Here is a 24,893-nt window from a genome sequence, read left to right on the forward strand (position 1 = left end):
TTTGTTCTTTGCTTGATTGTGCTTTACAGGTGGAATAGTCACGTTTGCGACCACGGTAATGTCCATATTCAAATGTGAAGTTTCTAGCCCTTATAGTCTCTGAGATCGGAGCGTTGATATAGATGGACAGGCTGACACGCATACAGAGAAAGGACTACTTTTGTTGCTGATCAATACGTTATACGAGAATGCCTATATTCTTAATATGAGATCTCAATTTGTGTTTTGTCTGAAAACGACGGGTTCATACAGACAAAATGGATATAACAATAACAAATTTTCGGGAACGGATATGCATTTCTATACACATTTCATACATTTGCATGATCAAATTCTTTTTAATTAGTTTATGGGAGTACATAGTATCAAAAAAAATTGCCACAGCAACTCATGCATTGAAAATAACATAATATTTATTTAAATGATAAAGCCAATTAAAAACTAAAGTTTACAACATTCGAAGTATTTTGTTATATACAGCTTTGAGCGACATTTTATGACAATATTTTGACATGGAGGCATTTGAATCAAGTAAACAAACAAAATTAAATTTTAAATTTTTTAATTTTTTTAATTTAAATATATACACATATTTGCGTGATAGAGATGGGCATAGACACACATGCTATATGTGCTTAAATAATACAACTCCACAAATACGCGGAACACTAAACATGAACTTATATTTGTTCAAAACATAATAAAATGTAATAATATCTCGAACTATAGGCTGAGCTAGTTTTCGATTTGAAAACAACGATAGCAAAAACGACGGCTGTATTCTTACTAAATAAATCTAGCGATGTCGCGATTAAAAGAGTTACGAGTATAAAATATATATATGTATGTTATTCTTCTTCATACATTTTGATTCGATACATAGTGGCTCTATCTCGGGAGTGTTTGAAAACATTTGAAGGATTCGATTATGACAAAAAGGCTGAGGAGTTTCATGCAAATATCTGCTTACTTAGCCGGCAGAATATCAGAAAGGAAATATGTAAAGAAATTTAATTTTCTGACTAAATGGTCGAAGAATTTAATAATGAAGATGTAGAAAGGAGAGAAATATTGCAACGGGTTTGGTGAAGACCAGAAATGTTTACAGGGTGCAAACTTTTGATGAATTGTTGATGTGTGAAAATAGTGCGGATTGTTAAGGTAGATAAGAAATGCAAATCCTGATTCAATGAATTTGTGATCTAATCCAGGCTAACAGCACGAGCGGCTCAAAAATATTGCATCTAGACAACCAGCGTTGTTTACTATTACGGACAAAAAGAATATGCAATGGAAAGCGTCCAACTTTCATTTCTCGTAGGCTCATTAATCCACGAACTGTTGGTTTACTTAAAACCCAATAATATGCAACCAAAGTTTTTGGACAGTGGTGGTGTGCTGCTGGAGAACTAGTTGAAAAAACCTTATGCTCGATTCAAAATCATTGTGCTCATTCCTGTTGCACCAGCTGAATCAATCTGGCGCTGGCCAAAATTTAATGGAAATCGAATAGAAAAAGAATAACTTGAGAGAAAAAATCAGGAACAAAAAGATGAAAGAAGAATAGGAAAAAGTTTAATTATTTAACAGGATAGTATGAAAGTTTAACAAGAAAACACACAATCTACTGCGAAGAGCTGAATCATTATATAGATTTGAAGAAATTGTACTACTGTGCAAAAGACAAAGACGAATTTGAGGCGAATACAAACTAGAATGGCCAGACTTATGGGGTTGAGATAGGCGTAGACATCGAATACGCCTATCAATATGTATTTGTTGAAAACATATAAAATGTAATAATATCTCGAACTCCGGACAAAGCAAGTTCTTATGTTAGACAGACTAGAACTTAATTCCATATATGTTTATAATTACATATACGAATCATCATATGAAGCTAAGCGTCATAGTAAGAATTTTGTGCACACATCTTTCCTTAATACGTGTAATTACGGAAAGCATTTTTTTACATTTTTTTTTACTGATTTATATAATATGCTTATAGAATTTATCTCATGGCTCGCATTTTTCTCAGGCAAGGTTCTTAGATGTTTGTTTTGGAACAAACTTTCAGTATAAGTTCTTAAAAAATTGGTTTTAATATAATTATGAATGTATTTAACTATATTTAAAAACTTGCTTAATATTCCTTTACAATTAAGTATTTAAAGCATTTGTTGACCACTTCCAATTAGCAAGTTTTGTTTTTGCAAAAATTATGAATTTAATATTATCAACTTAAAAAAGCCCATTGAAGAATATATTCTTTCTTGTTATATTGACTATATGACTTATCACTTGTTTTATTTTTTTTACAATTTATTGGAATTGTAATTAAGTATATTCGATTTTAAATAGATACTTTGTGTTGCCATTTGGTACATTTAAGTGAAATTTCAACGAACTTTAACATTCTTTCATTAACTTTATATACACTGATACCGAAGCTGAATGTCCTGTAGATTGGCTTTGCGCAGTGTCCTTCTTGTATTATGTAAGTCCGTCCATCTGTCCGTATTAACTTTATTTAAATTATTTCAGCTCGAGACGTGACTTTGTGTCAGACAAATTGTTAATATTGTTAATTGGTCTCGCTCACCGGTGGCTGCCAATTTAGTAAAATCTCGAAATATCAATAAAATTTATAATTTCTCCAATTTTAAACTAGAGACAACAAAATTTGAAAGTGAACTACTGAATATATTATAGGTTAATCATTGGCCACCTCCGCTCAAATGCATCTTAGCACCTATTGGTATCAGAGTATTAAGCAGTCGGTTTGGTCCGACAGCATCGTCTTTACTTGTCTCTCACGAAATTAATTTGTTTTTCTATTTCTTAAGGTTATCTTATGATTTTTTTTTGTTTTCATTGCTGTGCACCTTGCGCATTTTTTGAGTGTCGGTTCAGCTAAATTTTAAGAAAATCCCTTATAGTGTACAAAGAAAAATATCAGAAATATAGCATAGGCAGTTGGAAATGTTATTCTAGCAATGACATCGATCGTCTTGGCAACGCGTATTGGATGCGGTGGCTCTTTTTTGCGCATTTGAACGAAGCAGGTCTGGAAATATAAAATGCATTATCGTTTAATTAGTATATGAAATATACTCGGGCTGTTGTCTCACCTCCGTGGCACAGCCATTGTTAACCGAATGGGTGCATGGGCTGCTGCTGCCGCCGCATGTGGTACATGCCACAATCTCATTCGGTGCTCCGGCGTCGCGTCGTTTTTCGCCCTGATAGACAGCCAACAAAATAAAACATTGTATTAATTGAGGATCAGTAAAAAGAAGATTTGTTAGTTTTAAATACAAGCAACAGACTTCATTTACACACATTCAGTTTGAATTCAAAAGGCTCAAAACGAAAATATATTGCTATTTTTGTCAACTGTCTATTTTGTATTTCGTCATAAAATACAACAACAAGAATATTTATTATTCAATTACGAGAAGTTTAGTACGTATGTAAATAAAATATAAGTCTTTCATTTTTATCAAGAAGTATGCATTGAAATGCAAACCATATTAAAAAAGTATATGCATATTTGTACAGTATACTTACAGGCTGTTATTTATCGAGTATACATGTTTTTTTGCGGCATTGAAAAAAGTATTAAAATTCACACATATAATTTGGCGGAATAAGTTGTTTTACTTGAAATAACAATTTAGTTATTTATATTGTTAGTTGTATTGTGTTTGTATTTGTTGTTCTATGTTTAGAAAATTTGAGTGCAATATCTTTTGTTATGTCTGACATGACGAGTAATGGCATGGGAATCGTTTTTTGCGTATTCATTCAAACTAATATTAGATTATAATACAATTTAATTTGATATTAAAGATTATACATATACACAAATTATGCTACAAAATTGTAAAGTGCTTTTAATTTGATTGTATATATTATATTGCACCAAAAAGCAAGAAGATAGCATCACTATCTCGTCTCCTTTTTTCTTTTGTATGCAGTGTTTTACTCAAAGCAACCATAGTAGATACACAAACCGTGCTAAATATTTTATGTGGTTAATACGATTTCTATAAAACAAGCAATGGATTGAAGTAGAAGCTTTTAACTTAAGTTAAATAATACTTTTTTGTACATATATATGTGATTCTAATTAAAAAAAACTAAGCTGGATAGTGCTTTTGTGAATAGGGTAACATGTAAATTGAGTTTCATTAAATAATACATTATTGATTTGATTACATTTTTGGGTTTCTCTGCAAACTAAATTAAAACCACTAAATATATGGGTTTTCAGTGATAAAAGTGATAAAAATAAATTTAACAGTGTGCAAGATGTTCTTAACTTCATAAATATATGCGTGTCTCTGAACTATTTTAAGATTAGCATACATCTGTTAATGCAGTATTACGATAGAGAATTTGATAAATATTTTAGAAATAAAAACAAAGTTTAAAAGTTATAAGAGATGGATATATATATATATATATATATATATATATATATATATATATATATATATATATATATATATAATATCCATGATACTGTCCGTCCTTTCTGTCCGTACGATTCTCCGCCACCTCTTAATGTAGGAACTTGAATACTTAGTGTTAAGGAAAGTGGGACACGCTAAAGTTCTTAAATTTGAAAGAAATTTATAGAGTGCCAACCTTTGTTAAAGAACGTGCGATTCGATTACCACTAGCGCTCTCATTGCACCCTTGTAGGATTTCTGTTTTCCACTGGTATTATAAAGCTGTATGATAAGTGTGGTTGAAACGTTCTCATTTGCTTAATTATAAAAATATTTATGTATATGTAAATAAATGTATATCACACATATGCATTTATGTAACACATCAAATTTTTAAAATTTGAACCACATTGAATTAATTTACAATAATTTTCATCTGTATTTAATCTCCTTTAAAATCTTGTTTTATTGGCAACACTTGTCACCAACCCTTAAAAAAAAAACTAAAATTTACAGTCCAGCTGAACTTATTAGAACTTAAACTTAAGTCACTTGAAGATCGCTGTCGGAATTCCAAAATAGATCATCAATGCCGAAATGAGAAACAAGTCTCACTCACACTTTAGTATATTTGCCAAAGTGTTTTGGTAGACAATGTTAATCTTTGCAGGGTGCCTTCCTATTCCCGCTATAAAAATATCAATAACATAAGTGCTTACATATCCATTTAACTACTCTACTTTAGAGCTGTAATATTAATTTGCAAATTTTAATAAATGCTATGATTATAATGACAGATTGGTCTACATAAAAAAATAATAAATATCACATCGCTCAGCTGTTCCGTATTGTGGTTTGGTGCCGACTTAGATAAATCAAAAGTGTCATGAAGATAGCTTAATCGCGAGAATCAATTCTGTTATTGACTCGACATTTTATGCTGATAAAGAATAATAATAATATGGTTCCTTCAATACGCTGGTACACAAAATAACAAACTTAAGAAACTCTATGTAAGTGTATACGAAAAAATTAATTCAATATACAAAGTCTTCAGCTTTATAGGCCGACAGAACAATATAGCTGGACTCAGCTTGTCAGCCTGTGCAAGAATACATACATAAATATGTATGTAGCTTAAATTCAGTATAAATTATAGTACGATTTCGACGTACTCACTTCAGTATAGTATTGAGAAAATCTGCCAGTTTGCCAAAACAGTCTCTTGAAGCAGTAAGATAAAATTCGTAAGGAATTCTATCGACCCAAAAACTTTCGCTAGACAACACCAGAAACTATGTAAACCTCATAGTGGTAGACGACGCCAATGCCTATCAGTATAGCTACCTTTTGAGGACCTGCTTTCAATACAACTATTTTTGTTATAAGGAAATTGAACGCTGCTTTATTATTAAAAATCTTCTATTAAGCAAAAGTTTTCATCGGCTAGAATTTTGGAAAGCACTTATTCTTCGACCGATAATATATCGAAATCAAAATTTGAGAATCACATCCTACTCCTTTAAAGCATTAAGAAAGTATGGATGACTTATCCATTATAGTCTAACGGAAATTTACGCTGACCCTTTGCGCTTTTATGCAGCGTGCAGTTACCAATTTAAAATGTTGTTCAATTAAGATGGCCTTAGTGTAAATACGAACAAATCTGCATTTTTTTTAGTCCTCAAACGGAAAGACTGCCTAAGTTGAACTTTAAGTGACGGTTCAATATATGGCTATAGATTTTGCTTGCAATCTGGCTCCACACCACAATTTTTGAACCCATTTTACTCTACCAAGTTTTAGCATGCTCTGAGGCTACCGGGAAAATTAAACACCCAACAAAGATTTCGGAAATTTGTATACGAGGACTTATAAGCACTACCGTACAACCTTAAGCATTTAGTTTCACCTTCTGGGAGAATCAAGTACTTAGACAAGTGCACGTCTGGTCACCGTAAACACACCACAGTGAGTGTAACTTATGATGGTAACGAACTAATGGGAATCCAAATTGCACTTATAATCCTGTCAACAGTTTATAGTATTACTATGACTTTAAAATAATAATTTGCTGTGAAAAGTTTTGTAATATTATTCTGTTCAAAATTCATATTTGTCTGAATTGTTAAGAAGCTTAGGAAGTGAATTTTAATTTTCATTGTTAATAGAAAAAAAACGAAATAGGTATTATATTCATCTTTCAACGAATGCTAATTTAAACACAGAGCACACAGCTTGTTTAATGATATCATCATTTTTTAGAAGCTATCCATGAAATAAAAATAGGACTAGAAAAATAAAAAGCTGCTAGATCCGAAAGACTCCAAAGGATTAAGTAAATTATTCCCACACAACCGTATCTCTTGCAAATACACCTGTAAGGAGAATCTGAATAACATTGCATCTTTAATATACTTCAGATCAACAAAATTAAAATTTCGGCTTTTATTGACGTTGTTAATTTCTTTGATGTGACGAAATCGGGAGAAATTTGCGATTAAATAAACTTAATCTGCATGTGGTATATGAGAACTGATATTCCATATTCGAAGATTTTAGCTTTTGTAGTCTCTAATATCGTCGTTTATACAGGCGATAGAATTTAAACCAATTTTTAATGGGTTCAGCGTTCAATTTAGAGGCCCCAAGTTGAATATTAATATTCCCAGCTTTCGACGAACGCGATCCAACAACAACTTAATTACTTCTACATTCACACAGATACTTTAGAAAAATGATTGTGCTTGCTGCAATCTGCTTTGTTCACTATGAAAAAAAGACTTTTCTAGAGATTTTTAGTTTTGAGATATTTTTGAAAAACAGAATGTTTTCGATCAAGTGATTTGCGAGTGGAATTCGAAAACTCATTTTCAAAATTTGAAGATTTTGTTCTTATATTCCCTAACAACACAGATATTATTAGAGCTTGTCACAGCAAAACCATAGATCAAGAATTTATCTCATTTTGGACACCTTGATACATATTTCACAAAGTATTATTTATAAAGATAACACCTAGTACATATATCCATTTTAATATTTGTGTACACACAATTTCTCAAAAATCTTTTGTCTATCTACTGAGTAAAGGGATAAAGCAGAAGACCCTTTGTCGAGCGAGTGCTCCCGAGCACGCGTGTTTAAATCCCTCTCAATTGTTTTCATTGGTATGGTTAGTTATCGGTTGTGCAGGGTCAAAAACAACATCGAAGGGATATTAACACACTTTGGGTTGTCGATTCGCAACTACTCACAGTTTGCACCGCAGCTTCAGCAGCGGTTGTTTTGATTGTCATTATTGATTTCGCATCTGCTGAGTAGGCACTGCTTGGTGAATTAGACCGAGAAGTTTTCTTGCGTGGTGGTTTTAACGGCAATTCGGACTGAACATAATCTTCGGTCAATTTAAGAGATGGCAAGGGTTGCTGCCCCAGATATTTCTCCATCTCATCTCCTTTTTCTCGGTCATTTGTCTCGCTCTCGATGTGCACCACTAGTGCTGGCGTGCTTGTGGCAACAGAGCGACGTAGTAGGTTGGAGCTTTCTTCCTCCTGCACATCTTTCAACTTAACACTTGTGACTGCTACATTCGTCGTCGCAGTTTCACCCAGCGCTGGCTCTTCATAGATATGTTCTGTAGTTATTGCGGGCGGCTTTACACTTGGCGGTGTGGATGTCGATGAACTGCTTCGTATGGCTTCTCGACCGTTCTTACGTTTAATCGAACGTGCACGCAAATTTTGCACAGCTGCACCGATGATGCCACCATGCGCCTCCTGCCACCGCATGCCGCCGCCAAGGAATTCCTCCTCCGTGTGCCTGAGTGTGTCCGACGTGGGTGACGAAGCTGCTACACACGGCGTGTTGGCTGTCATGGCGACGGTGCTTGCCTTTTTTTTTGAAGGACGACAAAGCATCGTGAGATTCTCGATCGATAATTTCCTGTATAGGATGTGTGGATGGGACGGTTGGGTGGTATATTTTTGGCTTATGCATGTTGTTCTTTGAAAGAAATACATATTTATATTCCGGTTGATGAGTAAGTTTGTCTTTTAAGTCAGGATTTCGTTGCTGTTTAGTCGATATTACTGTTAATTTTGTTATTTTCATTAAGGTTCTTTCATGCTGTTTTATATTTTGGAGTTGGTAAATAATTAATCTCTACAGTGCGATAGGGATATGATATCAATATAGAAAAAAATTACACATTATTTTTTTTACATAAAATGACACAATAATACACAACGACATCGGACTTGTTAAGGAGAAACCATTCGAAATCGTTGAGTGATATAAATTAATTTTGCCATTTATAAAACAACTTAATTGTAGCTTCAAGTCGAAGGTCTAGTTTAGTACTCGTTAATAATAGATTATGCTTAGTAATTTTTGTTAAGTCATAATTTTGTAAGTAAATAAATGTAGCTTATTTAATAGTGGTAAAAGTAGATTAAGAGTCTGACAACATTTGAACCAAATACAAATTGTTATTTTTAAGAGTCTGTTTTCTTTTTATATTAGTAAATCACATTTTTTTTCAATCACTTTTCTCTTCACAAAAAAATCCAAAATAAACCGCTTTTACATGTGTATTCAAATGTTTTTATATGTCTAAATACTTGTAATAGTTTGCCAAATGGAGCACTCTTGCAGCTTTCAGCATATTTAACGTAGCCATTTTATTTGGTTGCTGCGTAGAACTTTATTGATTGCAGTTGCAAATCATTTTCTAATTTTTCGTTCAATGTTGAAGTCGTGCACATATTTTCTTCTAGAAACCGTTGAAAACTAAATTTTCTTTATTTCTAGAATTATGTTTTTCTTAGCAAAAGTGAGTTTCTATAATGCCCCATTTTAAATTTGGACTAATCGGGAAAAAAACTTATTCTTAGTTTTATTTAGAGACTTGTCTTTCAAATCTTATCATTTTATATGGTATTGTATTGTCATTTTCCCATATTATGTTATGAACGCTTGACGGAAGCTCTAAATGAAAAATAATATAAATATATTTTTTTTTTAAATTGGAATGATAATTATCTTTTGGTTTTAATCAATTTTTTGGTTCAAAAATGTACATCAGCACAAAATCTTGGATAAACCGAATTCAACTCTTGCAGAACAAAGTGCTCAGATCTCAAATCTCTGGTGCTCCACCATACGAGTAACAGGACGCTGCACAACGATTTCGGTCTGCCGACAGTCAGACAACAAATTAACAGGCATACGAGTCGGTATAATGACCGGTTGCACAACCACGTCAACCCTTTGGCTTGCACACTTGGGTCAAATACAACGCAGGAGGTTGAAGCGCCTCCACACCAGCGACCTCTGGACTGTTGGGCGTTGAGTTAATGTGCCACAAATGTAACATTTGATGTTATTTATTAACTGCTAAAACCTGTTCTATTTTTATGTTATAGATTGTAATTCACTGTTATTATTCATTCTGTTACAAATCAATGTTTTATAGCCTTTGAATAGGTTGATTAATGTTTAAAATATAAATGCTATATAAAAAAAAAAAAAAAAAAAAAAAGTGTGCACCTTTTTTTTGTAGTATGGTTAATATGGGTATTGTTAGAGATTTCTTTTTATTTGCAATCAATTTATAGATAACTCATATCACTAAGCAGATAATAATTTATTCATTGTGACAATGTATTATTACACTGTTAAGCTAAAAGTAAAACTTTCTTTTCAGTATTCCTAATAAATACGAAGCTACAAGTAAAATTTTACTTTAATTGTTTTAACAAATATCAAATTGTGCCTTTCTTAAAGATTTTATTTAAAATGACGTACAACTCTGATTTGTTGTACAAAATATCTTTGGCAAAACACATATCATTAAGTATTTTTTGAAGTTATTTTTTATTTTTGGCTTGCGTATGATCTTTGACAGCTAAATAAAGGCCGATTTCAAATAATTAGTAAAAGAGTTATAGAGTTCATAGCGAATTGGGATTAAAGTGAATCTGTATTATATGCACGACTAAGAATTTTTGGTGTCACTAACAGCCAATGCGCTTGGGTCGATTACAACACATACATATTTATCAACAATGTAGATAAAGCTGAAACACAATAAATTGAACTAGAAATTGAGTCTATACAATTTTACAGATATGCACATACGTAAGTACATGAGTATTAGTATTTCAAGGAAAATTTTAAAGCAAGCGTATGTATAATTTGTTTAGTAAAAAATGTGTCTCAAGGCGTCTCAGTTGTCATCAAAGAACAAACAGAAAACATAGGCAATTTGTTGACATAAAAGTCCACAAAACTAATAAAAATGATCATACATCTTATTTAATTATAATTTCAGATTTTACATAACTACCATATAATAAATATATTCTTATTTTCGAGTTTTGCTCGGAACATTTTTCCCAATTATAAGTGATCTTAAAGTGTGTTTTTTTGTTGTTTTTTCTTTCTAAATTTTATTAACTCAAATTTGTAGTAAATATTGTGATGGTTGTAATATTAAATTAATTTACATTCATTTGTTATTTATGCACAAGTTGGTTGAAGTTATTTGATTGGTTTGTTTTGTGTCTCCTAAAAAGAGTATATTGAACGATTAAATATGGTTAAAATAGGAGTACGATGGAAATAATCGAGGACTTCATAAATAATATTTAACTAAAATGCTTGAAGCGTGCATCTACATAATGTAATTTGAATAACTGTTATAAATATAACTTTATTATTTGATTAAAAGGCAAATAACAATAAATAATATATGTTAATAGTCCAAATAATAAAAAAACGGAACGTTACAATTTGTAATGCATATAAATTTAAAAGCGAAATTCACATGCCATATGTTTGTTTTTATTTTGTTTGCTTTTAAGTTGATTTTTGTAAACTTTGAAAAGCAGGACTATTGAAGAATTTGTGGTCAATTATGTTTATGGTATGTTGTTACTAGTGTTCATTGACTCTTCAAAAATTGAAGGGAAGGTGCATGATTTCTGGTTAATAGCTTACCAAAGGACTTGCAAGAATTACTCCGATCCTGCTTAGTACCGCTGGAAGACGCTGCAAAAATGTACATAAAATAATATTCATACTCAAAACACACTTTAAGTTTAATTATTGCTGTTGTTGATTTTAGTTTTGACTGAATCGATCCTGCTATAAATTTGCATGGCTTAGTTATTATTAAGTTAATTATTTATATAGCATATCGTTTAGGATTTGTCTCAAATATAATATAAAATATCACAGAAATTGGGAACAATGTTCGATTTTTCTTTGGCTGATCGAGTATAATGCAATACACATCTAATTTTATTACGTTATTATATATTAAGTTTTATGTATAATATTTAAATATATGAATAATTAAATTAGTATTTTGCATTATTTTTTTTTAATTTTAAATAAAATCAAAATTATGTTTAAAAACTTGGCATATGGCGATCTTTAAATCTTGTGCTCAAATTCATGGTTATATCACTTTAAAGATACATTCTTCAGAATATTTGTCTAATCTTAATATCTATACATACGCCTAGAACATTTTATAATGATCGGACAATAAGCACAGAATACATTTAAGAAAATTTTTTCTATACCGCGGAATGGGACTATACATTTTTGTAAGTATTTGTACATGTAACTTTAACCCTATGTTACAATAGACCTGATCTGCGTACAGAGTATTAAATTATTGGAACTTTTGAGAGAATCGGGCTTGCTTGTAGAGATTATTATAATTTTGTGACAAAATTATATACATACCACCAAATAACAAAATCTATTAATTTTTAATTATGATGTTGAGCTGAGTTGATTTTGTCATTTACTTCTGGCACATTTCTATGATAGCCCGTCTTGATAAAAAGTATCAGCCTTTTTTATGTTAGACTTCGATCTGAAAGAGAAAATCGCATTCTCTCGCTTTTCCTTAATCCTTAAAAACAATAAATTTGCCACAATTTAAAAGCTAATGTCACTTTTTGTTAATAATTTCGATTAATTTTCTAGTGATTGTGTCGAAACTATCATTTTGAAGTTATTTCCAAATTGGTATTCTGCGGTATATTCGAGAAAACCGAAAATTTCACTGATTTTAAAATCTAGAGTCACCAAATTTGAAAGTCTTAACAAATCGGAAAACCAATTTTTGGCTGTTCCCCACCCTGCTCCAAAAATAGAGATATCATATATCTGCCGCAATTTAAGAGTTACTAAAGGTTTTAAGCTTGGAATGTAGATTATTAAGAATCTTCTCAGAAGCTGGGTCAGAAAATACTTTTTCTATGGTAATCCAGCTCCCATTGGGAAAGCATATATATCTCGCAATATTCGAGCTAACGACACAACATTAAAAAAAAAAAAACACCCACTTATTACAAAAATTTGTTATATTTGGAAAAATTACGTTTTAAGTTATGTATTTCTTAGTTTTTTTTTTACTTAACTTTATCCATCTTACTTTCATAAAGCACATATATTATTTATGTGTATATAAATATATTTTATGTCATTACATAACATTAATGAAAATGCTTAGCATGCCACTCAACTCAGTCTTTTTGTATAGTTCAATAAAGTAATTAAATACATATATATATATATATATATATAATATATATAAATATGTATATATATATAATTTTTATATATAATATATATCTACTAAAAATGCAATATAGAGTAAGTATACATACCACATTAATTAACATGTAAATCTTTAAAATATTAAAACAACATTTGATATGCTGTCACCATTTCTATAAGCGATTTTTTTTAAGAAAGATTTATTGCTTGGGATAAAACTAAAAACTGGGAAAATCTGTGAATTTGAGAATACGATATTCTCTCGTTCTTACTAATTTTGTTTATTTTTAAAAATGCAAACAAGCAAATCATCAACATCAGAATTAATACAAAATGTACATACATATAATACTGACAATTAATTGCAAACAAGCAAATTGGTTTTGATATTAATAAAATATAAATATTATTGAAGGGAGTATAATAATTTTAAAACTGAAAGAGATCTTCCCCAATCAGTATATATATTCACACCTCTTATTTCTTACATTTTTGTTCTTGAATACATCCTAACCCACTATAAAGCATTTTTTGAGGCACATATTTAAGTCTAGAGGATTACTATACATACAAGTTTTTACTAATATGATACAAAATAAGAGCAGGATGAATACAGACAGTGTAAATGATACTCTCAGAAAAATCCTATAAGCCACAGATGGAAGTAGCTGAGTGATAACCATTCTTAAAGATTACGATGAAAATCGTAAAAAATCATATTTCACATACAATTTTAGATTTAAAACAACAATACTTTGTAAAATTATAAGTAATATTTGAGCGCACTTCCACCCACAAAAATCTCGAAGATCTATATCTCTTATAAGTTTAGAGCTTCAGTTAAAAAATTTGGAAAATATAAATAACGCTCACAATAGTCGATATCTGCATTCCAGCAATTTAAGAGCTTTCGTTTCTAAATTTGAAATTTAGATAACTGACGACCCTTTCCAAAGGTTGAGCCCCGATATTAATTTTAATTTAAGCATGGAAAAAATATGGAGGCCAATTTGACGACAACCTTAACCTCAATTTGTTTCACACAATGCGTATATTTTCGAAAAACAATTTTCAGTAGTATTCAATTAGTTATAGTTCTAAATATCTATAAAAGAGATCAGGAAATTGGACAATTGTAGAAAAATTTAACCTGAAATAAAATATACTTTTTATTTACTTTAAGTAAGTTAAGGTAAGTTTTCCTTGGTGTTACTATATTATTATACACAAACAATTTTGAATTTGTTATCAAGGTACTCAACTTCCAACTGAGCTACGCGTTCGCTAGACCGCAGATAGAAGCTAAACTCGAGATAGTAATTTTCATTGCTATTTGATTTTCAGAAAAGATTTTTTCGAAAAAACGGTTTTGCAATTATACTTTTTAGAAATATTTTCTAGCATTTAGAAATATATTTCTGAAAAAATATATAAGAAGCCTTTCTAATTATGTTATTTATTAATATGGTGTGTATGTGTATAAAATATTTTTTCATAATTATTTACGCTGTCGTAAAAAATCTTTTTTTAATTGTGGCATTCGATTTATGGTAGGCAAATAAGTTGAGTTAAATATATAAGGATCACTTAGATTTTGGAAATATCAATACATTGTGAGTATTATTGCAATATTATGATAAGGTATTTATAATTAGTATGTTTAAGTAAGACTTAGCACTAAATTTGATGTAAGACTGTCGATACAAAGATATCAAGAGAAATATTATTTGAATAAAGGAATAGAGGAGATTTAAATAGTTAGAATATGAAAAGCACGAATCACAATACAATGACTGGAGTTTCTTTTTTCTATGACATTAGCTTAGGTGTAATTTAATGTAGTTTTAGTTTTGAATTAATTGGGGCTGTGAGTGTAATACACAAATTAACAATGAAACATTTTGTTGCGGTTTGGAGGATAGTTTGATTTGAGTGTGTGTCAGGGTTTTGTATGGTTTCTATCGATATACGGTTATGTTAATTTAAAATTTATTCTTTGTGAAATATATAATATAATAAATCAGCCACATTTGAGAATTCCGAGTGGCCTATTGTGCCTTATCTTACTAGTTTTGAGTTCGTTATCTTATTTTGCAAATTAATTTACCTGTGTTACGGGATTTTCACCGGGACGATAAACGACATTGTGTAATGGACGCTTGCGGCCCACATAATTGACACATACGAACTCCAGTAAAGAGGCGTAAATGAAGCACATACAAACGCCGTCCCACACGTTCATCGCCGTCAGATTAGAGACGACTGGCAGGGTGCTGCGAAAACCGTTCGAGGTAGTGAAGAAATTCAACATTGTTGTCACGCCTAATTATTGTTGATTGGTTTTGTTACAAGCAGTTGAGCATAGCATGATTTAAGAAAAATAAAAAAATTGGCATTAGTCATCAAAACATTGATATCAAAATACAATCGCGATGCAGACTTTCTGGGGACACGACAGCGTATCTTTAGTTGCAGTTCAGGGAATGTGAATTTTGCATGATAGTTGCAACTTACGTATAATTGAATTTGATGTGAAAATGTATATACACAATTGAGTATTCGAGTCAATATTTTATCAGGGCTCAGGCGAGGGAACTATTTAGTTGTGCAATGTGTGCAAAGCTAATTAGCCTCTACACTATACAGGGAGACATTTTTAATGCACTCCTAAAAAATACATTTAAAATCTAATTTTATATTAAACATGTGCAAAAGTTTTTTTTTTTTTGTCATCATATTCAGCGGAAAATATTATTGGTTTCGATCCTAAATTGATAGCCAAGAAAAGTGGTAAACAGCCTAACAGGTTGAGTTTATTTTAATAAATGGATTATAAATGTTCTACATTTTTTATATAAAAATAAAAAGGATTGCTTCAAGTTGGTAACAATTCCAGGATAATGAAACTGCTTTTAAACGAGTGGGGTAAATTTTCCAAAACATTTGTGGGCAGTTGATAAAGAATGAATTCACTATCCTATTTCAGGATAAATAATTTTTACAAAATAAGTCTGGTCTTAGAAATCACTGAAATTATCGGTTGCTATTTTCTCCAAAATACGTAAATAAACTCTAAATAATGAACACAAAGTGAGCAAAACTATGTCAAACCAAATGACTCACTCCAAAGGCCTCCTCACACTAGAGACTCGATAATTCTAAGAAAGTAACAGGCTCTAGAAGAGAAATTGTGACAATCGTAACCTATCATAAAATGTTAAGATCAAAATGCGGAGAAGCACGCGCAATTGTAAGATATGTATGCATGATTGCGCACATGTATACACAAAATGCGTAGTATTGCTCCTTTTTAATTTGTTAAATATGAAAATAAAACTTTTTTCCGTGATTCTCAACCGATATTGATGACATTTTTAAGGGCAGTCGATGTCTAGAAAAGCTTATCACAACTTTCACATACAAATTGTAAAAAATATGCTCATTTGAGATTTTCAATTGAAAATTTATATCCCGATCTTTGAAGGAGAAGTATCTCCTTTGTGGGGGATATGCGGTTTTATCGATCTACATTTTCAGAAAAGCAGCTTTTGGCAATTATAGGCAACGTATAGGGGTGTCTATAATTTCTCTCATTTCTATCGATATTTAAAGACGGTTACCGGTAATATACCTTTCAAATTTTAATGTATACATTTATGGGCGGGGACCTGGGATCGAGGCCGAGTTTTGAAGGACATCGCCAACCACCAGTCAGATTTGGTAGCTGTAGTCTTGTTAAAGCAGAACGTTGGAACGTTGCAGTCGGACGTAACCGACTGCGAAATACTTGACCATATGTAATATAAACTGATAGCAGGTAGCAAAGAACAGGGTTGGTGTAGCCAAGAAACACTGTCCAAGTTTGCCTTTCAAATTGCGATAGATATAAGCTAGTAACGTTTCTTCAAAGTTTGGTAACTGTAACCGTAGCTCTGAAATTACGGGAAATATGATGTTGGGGAAGGAGTGGGCGTGGCCGAAAAAATTTTAAGAGAAGGTTCCTAGTAATCTTCCATCCGAAACATTGGCTTTGGCTATTATGGGCGCAGGTGTGGGCGTGGCCATACAAATTTTTTATCAGCTTTTAAAGGCGGCTACCAGTAATATTAATACCAATTTCGACGGCTCTAACTCAGTAACTGCGGAAAATATAGCAATTTTTTTAAAAATCTTTAGCGGTGCAGGCCTGGGGACTGGGTGCGGTGGATGTTGGCGTGGCATATGTCGATTTTTGAAGGCCAACAACCTATTAATCAAATTTTGTGACTGTAGCCTTAAAATTGTGGGAGATATGTGGCTTATCGATTTATGAATATCGATTTTAACAATTTCCTAGCCCCTAGTAGGGCAAGTGTCTTATGAGGGCAAATACCAGTATATATTCCAAGTTTTAAAAAAAATGCGTTCATACAGACGGACAGACAGCATGATGGACATTGCACAAAACCAATATACGATGACACCTTCGGTAACAAAGAATACAAATTTAGCCTTTCAATTTGCGACTATCGATTTGAACGATTTCCTAGTCTATTAGTGGAGATCGCACCCCAATTTTAACACTTTGTCTGACGCGGGTACAGACAACTATATGTTCCTAGTTTCGATGCGCTTTAAGAGTATCGCTAGCTCTCATAGAGGAAGCTGGGTGTGTGAAACACTATAAGAGTATAATCAACACGATGAGACGACGCTTAGATTCGACTTTCGCCTCTGATGAACAGGTCTTAATTTCATTAAAAATTCTTAAACCTATATAAATATGTTTCTAATGCAGCCTCTTGTAAGGCGACCGCTAAATACCTCCTCTGCGATCTATAAAAATAGCGTGATCCTATTGAGGCCAGCCGCGAGTACCTACCCTTGAGAATGCCTCATGAGCCTGCTACCTGTTTAGAGCGTCACATGATCATACTTTAACACAGGGAGAGGTAGTGTATGCAGGCAATTTGCAAGCATTTTACAGGCGGAAGTACACGCCCTAAAGCGATGCGGTAGCAATCGAAACAATACGATCCTACAAGGTTGTCTCAAATGTGATTTTCTCGGTGAAGTCGGGCCAGGCTTGTGAAAATCTGGCAAGATTCTTTTGAAGCCAGAAAAAGTAAAAAGCTGAGAGCTCTGACACCAGGATTAATCATTGCTTTCTGCACATTATAGGACTAGACTAAGATCTATAACCATCAATCAATTAGAGCCGCAATATAACCAATAAAAATATAACAAAAATTCGACCAATAATAATATTAATTTAGATCAAATTAACTAAACTTGATTTGAGCGTTGTGTACGCGAAGTTATTTTGCATATTGAAACTTTCTAGTTATATAAGTGTCATTCGTACAGACTGAGTAAATGCCAGATGGCCATGGCTAAATAGACTCTTTTGGCTTTTGATGCTAACCAAGAAAAAATATTCTACGTGTACGAAATACTTTTTCTGTTTGTCACCAACATTGGCATAAGTTAACAAAGCCTGGTGCTAAAAATTGTATCAAGCCTCACGGGTGGGTCTTTGTGTACACATTTTATATGGGTGCTTCTTCTTACACTGTTATGATACGTTGGAATGAAAGTTCCGTTAGTTTTTCTAAGATTCTTACATAATTGTGTTTTTGAGCTAATTTTGGCGCCAATTTCAATTAAAGACAGTCACTTTCTAACCTTCGAAAAAGGAAATAGGACGTTATTTGAAATTTCTTTGAATGGGGTAATAAAGAATACATATTTATTAAATATTTTATAGGTAAAAGTAGATGAGATGCACACAAAAATTTGGAATAGGAAAGGACAAGACACTTTAACTTGAGGAGATAGCTAAGATCCTTGCTTACAAGGATAAAATAAAATTAAATTAAATGATGTCGATCGGCATCAGTAATTGATGGCATGTTTAAATTAAAAGAAAACTACAACAAATAATGTAAAAAAAAAAAAAACATAAAAAATGATCACACAGGCAGATATTTGCAATCTTCGCTGGGCTGCATACGGGCTGGGCTGGATAAAATGCTAAAATTCAATTTGATTTAAGGTTACAAATATGGAAACATTGTGTTCAACAAATCTTATCAGGTGGATAAAATGCTAAAATTCAATTTGATTTAAGGTTACAAATATGGAAACATTGTGTTCAACAAATCTTATCAGATGGTGGTCGGTTGGTTTGGACGAAAATGTGGTCAAAGCCAACGTTATCGAGGGCACACCACATATGCAGATTAAATGTTGCAAAAGGACACATGTCCTGGACCCACGAGTAGCAAAATGTGGTATTTTCTGATGAGAAAAAAATGTAATTTCGATGATTTAAACGGTTGAAAATATTACTGAAGTCTGAGAGATTTTACCTTACTCAAAGCTGTGACGGTGCTTCACTCATGATCTGTGATGAGATCTGAGCACTGATTTGAAAAATTTCCGTATGAGCTCGGAGGGTTATATAAACGTGTCCAATACGTTTGATGAACTTTATGGAGCATCAACCATACCCAAATGCCTTATTCCAGCACGATGCTCCAATACATGTACCAAGAGCCTGTCGTGGGTGGTTTCGGGATAAGAATTTTAAGCTTTTAGAGTGGACAGCAAGATCACCCGACCTGAATCCCTTAGAGTACATATGGGGTTCCTGTTTCGTCGAGTTTAAGTTGGTAATCGACAGTTTGAGACAGCTGAGCAGCTACGAAGGCTGTCGTTAAGGACTTGTCTAAAATCCCACTATCTGAGTTCTAAATAGTTGTTGTATCCATGCCAAATCAAATTTTTCAGATATAATGAAATCTGGAGGCTGAACACTTTATTAATTTGTTATTTTCATGTTATAACTAAATATTGTATTAATTTTATTAGCGCTGCCTTTAATCGAATTTCGCACCCTAACCTCGCTTTATATGGAAAAAATCAAGTGCCTTATACATTGAATATCTCTTCGCTTTTGCTCTGAAGAGTCTACTTCGCTCGCTATTTGTTATTGTTCTGATTTTCGCAGTTGTCTCAACACTTCGCAAAAGCATTGATTAGGCAGACTTCTAACTTTGTTGAAAATAACTTGGATTGTCAACTTAAAGCTAACAAAAAATTGGTATCGCATTGGTAAACATTTATGCATTTGACTCCACGGTATAATATAATTAACTAATATATTTAAACGCAATAGTTTTTCTGAGCAAAAGTTTACGTATTCCGCAAATGTTACGATAATTTCGTTCACAACGTTTCGTAAGTGCGCTTATATCTAAGGCACTTATCTTAACATTAAAAACAGTTTGTGTTGAAAATAAATTTACCATAAAAAATTATTATTGATATTAAATCTTATAAACCTATTTAAAGTGTAATATAAAAACATTAAACAAAAATAATTCTTACCAAAATCATGTTTTAAAATAAAAAAATAGTAAGACAATACATTGTATTTTATGTTTATATGTCATGTTTAAAAACATAAAACAAACTGTTTAAATATTTATTTAGTTTTAAATAAACCAACTAACAAATAAAAATGTATAAAACAGAAAAAATGTGTTCACTTATTATACTTTGAACGTATTAACAATGGGTGTAATGAAGTTGTGTATATAAAATGCAGAAGGAAGCATTTCCAACCCCATAATTTATATTCTTGATCAGAATCAACAACTAAGCCGATCTAGCCATCCGCCTATCCGTCTGCATGAACTCAGAGATTATAAGATATTATAGATAACCATCAAATTAAAAATATAATTTTTATAAGTAGCCTTCTAATTGGTCTGTAATATACCTTAATATACCTTAACCTTGTTCCTCCCCCAAAATTCACAATAGCAATTTTAACGGTAAACTTGAAGTATAGATTAATTGGAAACCTTCTTCAAAGATCGATAATTCTTGGCTACGTTCATTCTGTTCTGTGGCACCCGTTTTCAGATGGTATGCCTTATTGGTATCAGAGTATTTCGCAGTCGGTAACACCCGTCTGCTACGTTTTCTCTTGTGTTTTGTTGATTTCGTAAAATTACATATGATCCACATTTTAGAAATAACTGTTTCAGTCGATATTTGTAAAAAAAAACTCTTACGTTACGATAAAGGGTCAAAAGTGAAGTTTAGGAAACTAGTGGAATGTAGCATGCAGTGTTAGACTTAGTCTTGTGAATTTTTAGCAAAAATTGTGCAAAAATTTGAGGAAATATCATTTCACCATATTTTAAGTCGTATAAAATGCCATATTGAGGAAGACAACAAACTATTAAAGTAAATTAAAATCTAATTTTAATAAAAATGAATATGTTGAGGGAACTCTGTTGCTAAAGAAAGTATTTTATATAGAAATTCTTGACTTTTGACTGAACTGATGGTTAATTTTGATTTTATCTATTTTAGGGAAGTATCAAGAAAAATGTTGAGAAAGAGACATTTACACAAGGTCGAGGCAAACAACATTTCTCCGTAAAATTATGATTTTTCAAAGCTGTCCACTTAGATCAATTAATTAAGTTTTAATGATTTTTTTATTGTTTGGTGCTGCCTTTTGTGCATGATTGGATTGTTTGCTTGATGGACATGTGAAACATATGCCAACTAAACCTGTATTTTATGATAATATTGCCAAGAATCTGTGAAAATAGCTCTTAGACAGGTCAGGAACTTACTTGAAGAACGGACTCTAAAATGTCACTATGTGACACAATTTTGTTGATTTTAAATGAGGCTTTGTTGTTCTTTGAATTACGCTTTAAGATGTATATGTAGTTTTTAGTTCGTAGTTTGTACTCCGATCCCGTCAAGGACGGCGCCAGGCTCTAATAAAGGTGTGCGTGGCTATAGGCCTAGACAAAATAATAATAAAATGTAAAAGCCCACTAACCACTGTGGTAGTACTGTGTTGTAGTACTTTTAAAACAAGACAAGAAACAACATGAACTATATTGGTTTTATAGTCTCGGAAAGTTTAAAAAAAATACTATAAATGTATCAGTTTTGGAAGTTAGGTGAAACTGAATAGAAAACAGATGAAATAATTGTCATCCAGTTTTATTAAAAATGTACGAGCCTTTTGACGGAGACAATGTAAATCGCGATACGATTTTTTTTTAATTTGCTTATTTTGTTGCCGACTGAAATATGTTAATTTTGAGTGCAATCTAGTTATCTGACTGAATTCTTTTTATCATACGTCAGCGCACACCCTACCTCATACATTGTACATACTTCACAAAAAAACATTCTACATTGCGTTAGCTTTAATTGCACAGGGATCAGAGTATTATAAAGTCGGTCACATCCGACCAAGAACGTTCTTACTTGTTGGAATTTGATTTACGTACCGATCATAACACGGGCTGGCACTGCATTCCATTCCAGCCAAAATGTGATAAATGACGAGGTGACCAATATAATGCCAGGTATGAAAACGGTTGTAAAATAATATGCACGATCACGGGTAAATGTCAACTCGACCTGTAGGCAACTGTAATTACCTTAAAGTACAACGCCAAAATCGTTCAAGTTGGGGCCATTAATTAAAAATCTTAATACGCAACTGCGAACAACAGTTGACGCAGTTGAATTCTTAGACAAAAACACAGACAGAGACAGAAACACATATTTTTACAGGAAAGTAAATGTAACCTAGCCTACTCTAGACTAGCAAATTATGTTTTTTTCTCTATGCTGAAATTCAGGATGGTGAAAGAAATTAATATGGTATTTGATTTGTTCTGAGACTGGTTTCTAAGGAGATTTGGCATACAATATCGAAAACGGAACCCACGCTGTAAACCTTACATGAAGCAATAAACTCAAAAAGGGGTTGTTTCTCACATTTTGGTTGGTTACTGTTAGCGAATTTAAATTAAAGTCTTTAAATAGAATTCGCCTTTCGCTCTTTTATTTTTATAAAAATATGTCTTCAAATACAGACTACTTTATATGGTAGAAATTATAAAATATAATTTATTACTCAATTGAAATGAAATAGGACTATAAGTGACGCATGAAAAGGGCAATAAAAATATTTGGAAGCCAATTGCTACAAAGGCGAATGAAAACAAATTTCAATGGCGTATATAAAAATTAATTTATTAGTTTGTAGTGAAAAGAGCGAGGATAAATTTGATAAAGTAATGGGTTTTTTGTTAATGGTAGTTTTATTTATTAAGTATTTTATTTTTTTATATTGGTGGTATTTTTATTTAGTTTTTGTTACCTATCATTGATCTAGCAGGCACGGCATTCCATTCTAGCCAGAATGTTATAAAAGATGACGTCACCAATATAATGCCAGGTATAAAAACGGTGGTGAAATAGAATGCACGATCTCTTGTAAAGATTAAATCGACCCTAAGACAGCTGTAGTTCCCTATGGATTCGATTTTGTTTATGGGATTTTATTGTTGGTTTTTGTAGAAAGTAGGAGTTGGCCAAGTAGTTGTTGTCGTAACATTTAATGTATATTTTGGTTAGGGGTAGACAAAAATTAGACCATTAGATATGCAGAAATGTATTTGTTGGTAATATGTAAATATATTTATTTATTTAAATAAGCAAATTACTACGCTCCATACTACAAACTGAAATATTCTTAAGCAAATAAAAAATGGTAGTCTTCATTTATAAGATTCTAAAAAAAATAAATATGTAGCTGCAAATTTGGTTGATAGCCCGAATAGCTAATAAATTACTTATAAGAAATACACGCCTAAATAGAAACATATAAAATCAAATACTTATACAATATACACGCAAGAGATCAATACGTTTGCGTATTAAGTGATTGAGAACTTACCTCGCCAACTGTTTTGATCACAGGCCGTGGTTTGATTTTTTATCAAATATGCATTTAGCGTGGTCAAAGATGGACTCTTGCGTAATGTATCTTCGTCATTCTTCCAAACATATTTTATTTGGGCTTCCTCATAGGAAACTTGAAGTAAGCATAGAAGAGGAAGTAAGTATATATATATATATATATATATATATATATATAGAGAGAGAGAGAGAGAGAGAAAAAAACAGTGAGAAAATAAATACAATTATCGTTTCCGCTTCACTCAGATGCTCTTCATATGTGAATCATTAAAATAATCATTACAGATTTGGAGGTATCTCAGATTTTATAAAGTAACTCTTGAACAGCAGCCGAGTCGATATAGCCCTGTCCGTCCATTCGATTTTTTATTCTTATATGTGAGAAAGGACCACTTTTTTAATGCAATCTTGGTGAACATTGTTATAAATCCTTTGGTTTGCTGAAGGCAGTACGTTGGTGGGAGCTGACCGGATCGGACCACAATATCGCATAGCTACCTTAATAAAATTATATCGAAAATATTTCGATCAAGAAAGAACAGTTATTTTAGGCATACAGAAGATTATATATCCATGTAGACCTTGTAGATTTCAACCAGAGGTTAAATCAAATGTGCTGTCGTTGTCCAACATCTTTAGCGAAGATCAAAACAGACACCAAAACTGTTATTGCTGCACTTCCTTACCGTTTCTTTCTGGTGTGGACGTTGTGAGGATATATTAATTTTTAATTCTAATTAAGTTTTTATGCAAATGGTTCCTTACAAGATATCTTGCGCACCTTGAAACTTATCCCCATTCTTGCTGCAGGCTGTACATATGTCGCACAATCGGCAGAAGAATAAGTTATCTTACTACTTCCTAGATATGCAAACCAAGCTCACTAGTTAAGATAGATATAATGATCATTTGGCAAACAATTTATCACCATCGGACTAATATATCATAAAATTGGTATTGAAAAGGAGTTGTTGGAGTTTTTTTTTTTATTTTTTTTTATAATTAAATTTTATGTTAGTAGATGTGTCCGAAGGGATATTTAATATTGGATAATCCTAAGGT

The 24,893-nt window shown here is 32.1% G+C and overlaps 1 protein-coding gene across 20 annotated transcripts in view; it reads right to left on the minus strand.

Moving 5' to 3' along the window:
• Positions 1-350: 350 nt before the first annotated feature.
• The window catches only part of LOC6557201 (glutamate-gated chloride channel), a 46,208-nt gene continuing 21,665 nt past the window's right edge, over positions 351-24,893 (minus strand). For 6 of the 20 annotated variants that reach the window (XM_032743397.1, XM_032743392.1, XM_032743396.1 and 3 more), the window contains 7 exons: positions 23,809-23,946; positions 23,230-23,382; positions 15,145-15,359; positions 11,460-11,510; positions 7,715-8,350; positions 3,132-3,242; positions 2,156-3,067 (listed from right to left, as the gene is read on the minus strand). In XM_032743397.1, the coding sequence (XP_032599288.1) occupies positions 2,921-3,067; positions 3,132-3,242; positions 7,715-8,350; positions 11,460-11,510; positions 15,145-15,359; positions 23,230-23,382; positions 23,809-23,946 (1,451 nt within the window). In that variant the 3' untranslated portion in view covers positions 2,156-2,920. Of the gene's footprint in view, positions 3,068-3,131; positions 3,243-3,570; positions 3,574-7,714; positions 8,351-10,985; positions 11,028-11,459; positions 11,511-15,144; positions 15,360-22,348; positions 22,502-23,229; positions 23,383-23,808; positions 23,947-24,893 lie in introns of those variants that run through there. The other 14 variants (XM_043215806.1, XM_043215809.1, XM_043215810.1 and 11 more) reach the window with 8 other exon arrangements.

Source organism: Drosophila grimshawi, unplaced genomic scaffold (assembly GCF_018153295.1).
Source record: "Drosophila grimshawi isolate 15287-2541.00 unplaced genomic scaffold, ASM1815329v1 contig_78, whole genome shotgun sequence".
NCBI lineage: Eukaryota > Metazoa > Arthropoda > Insecta > Diptera > Drosophilidae > Drosophila > Drosophila grimshawi.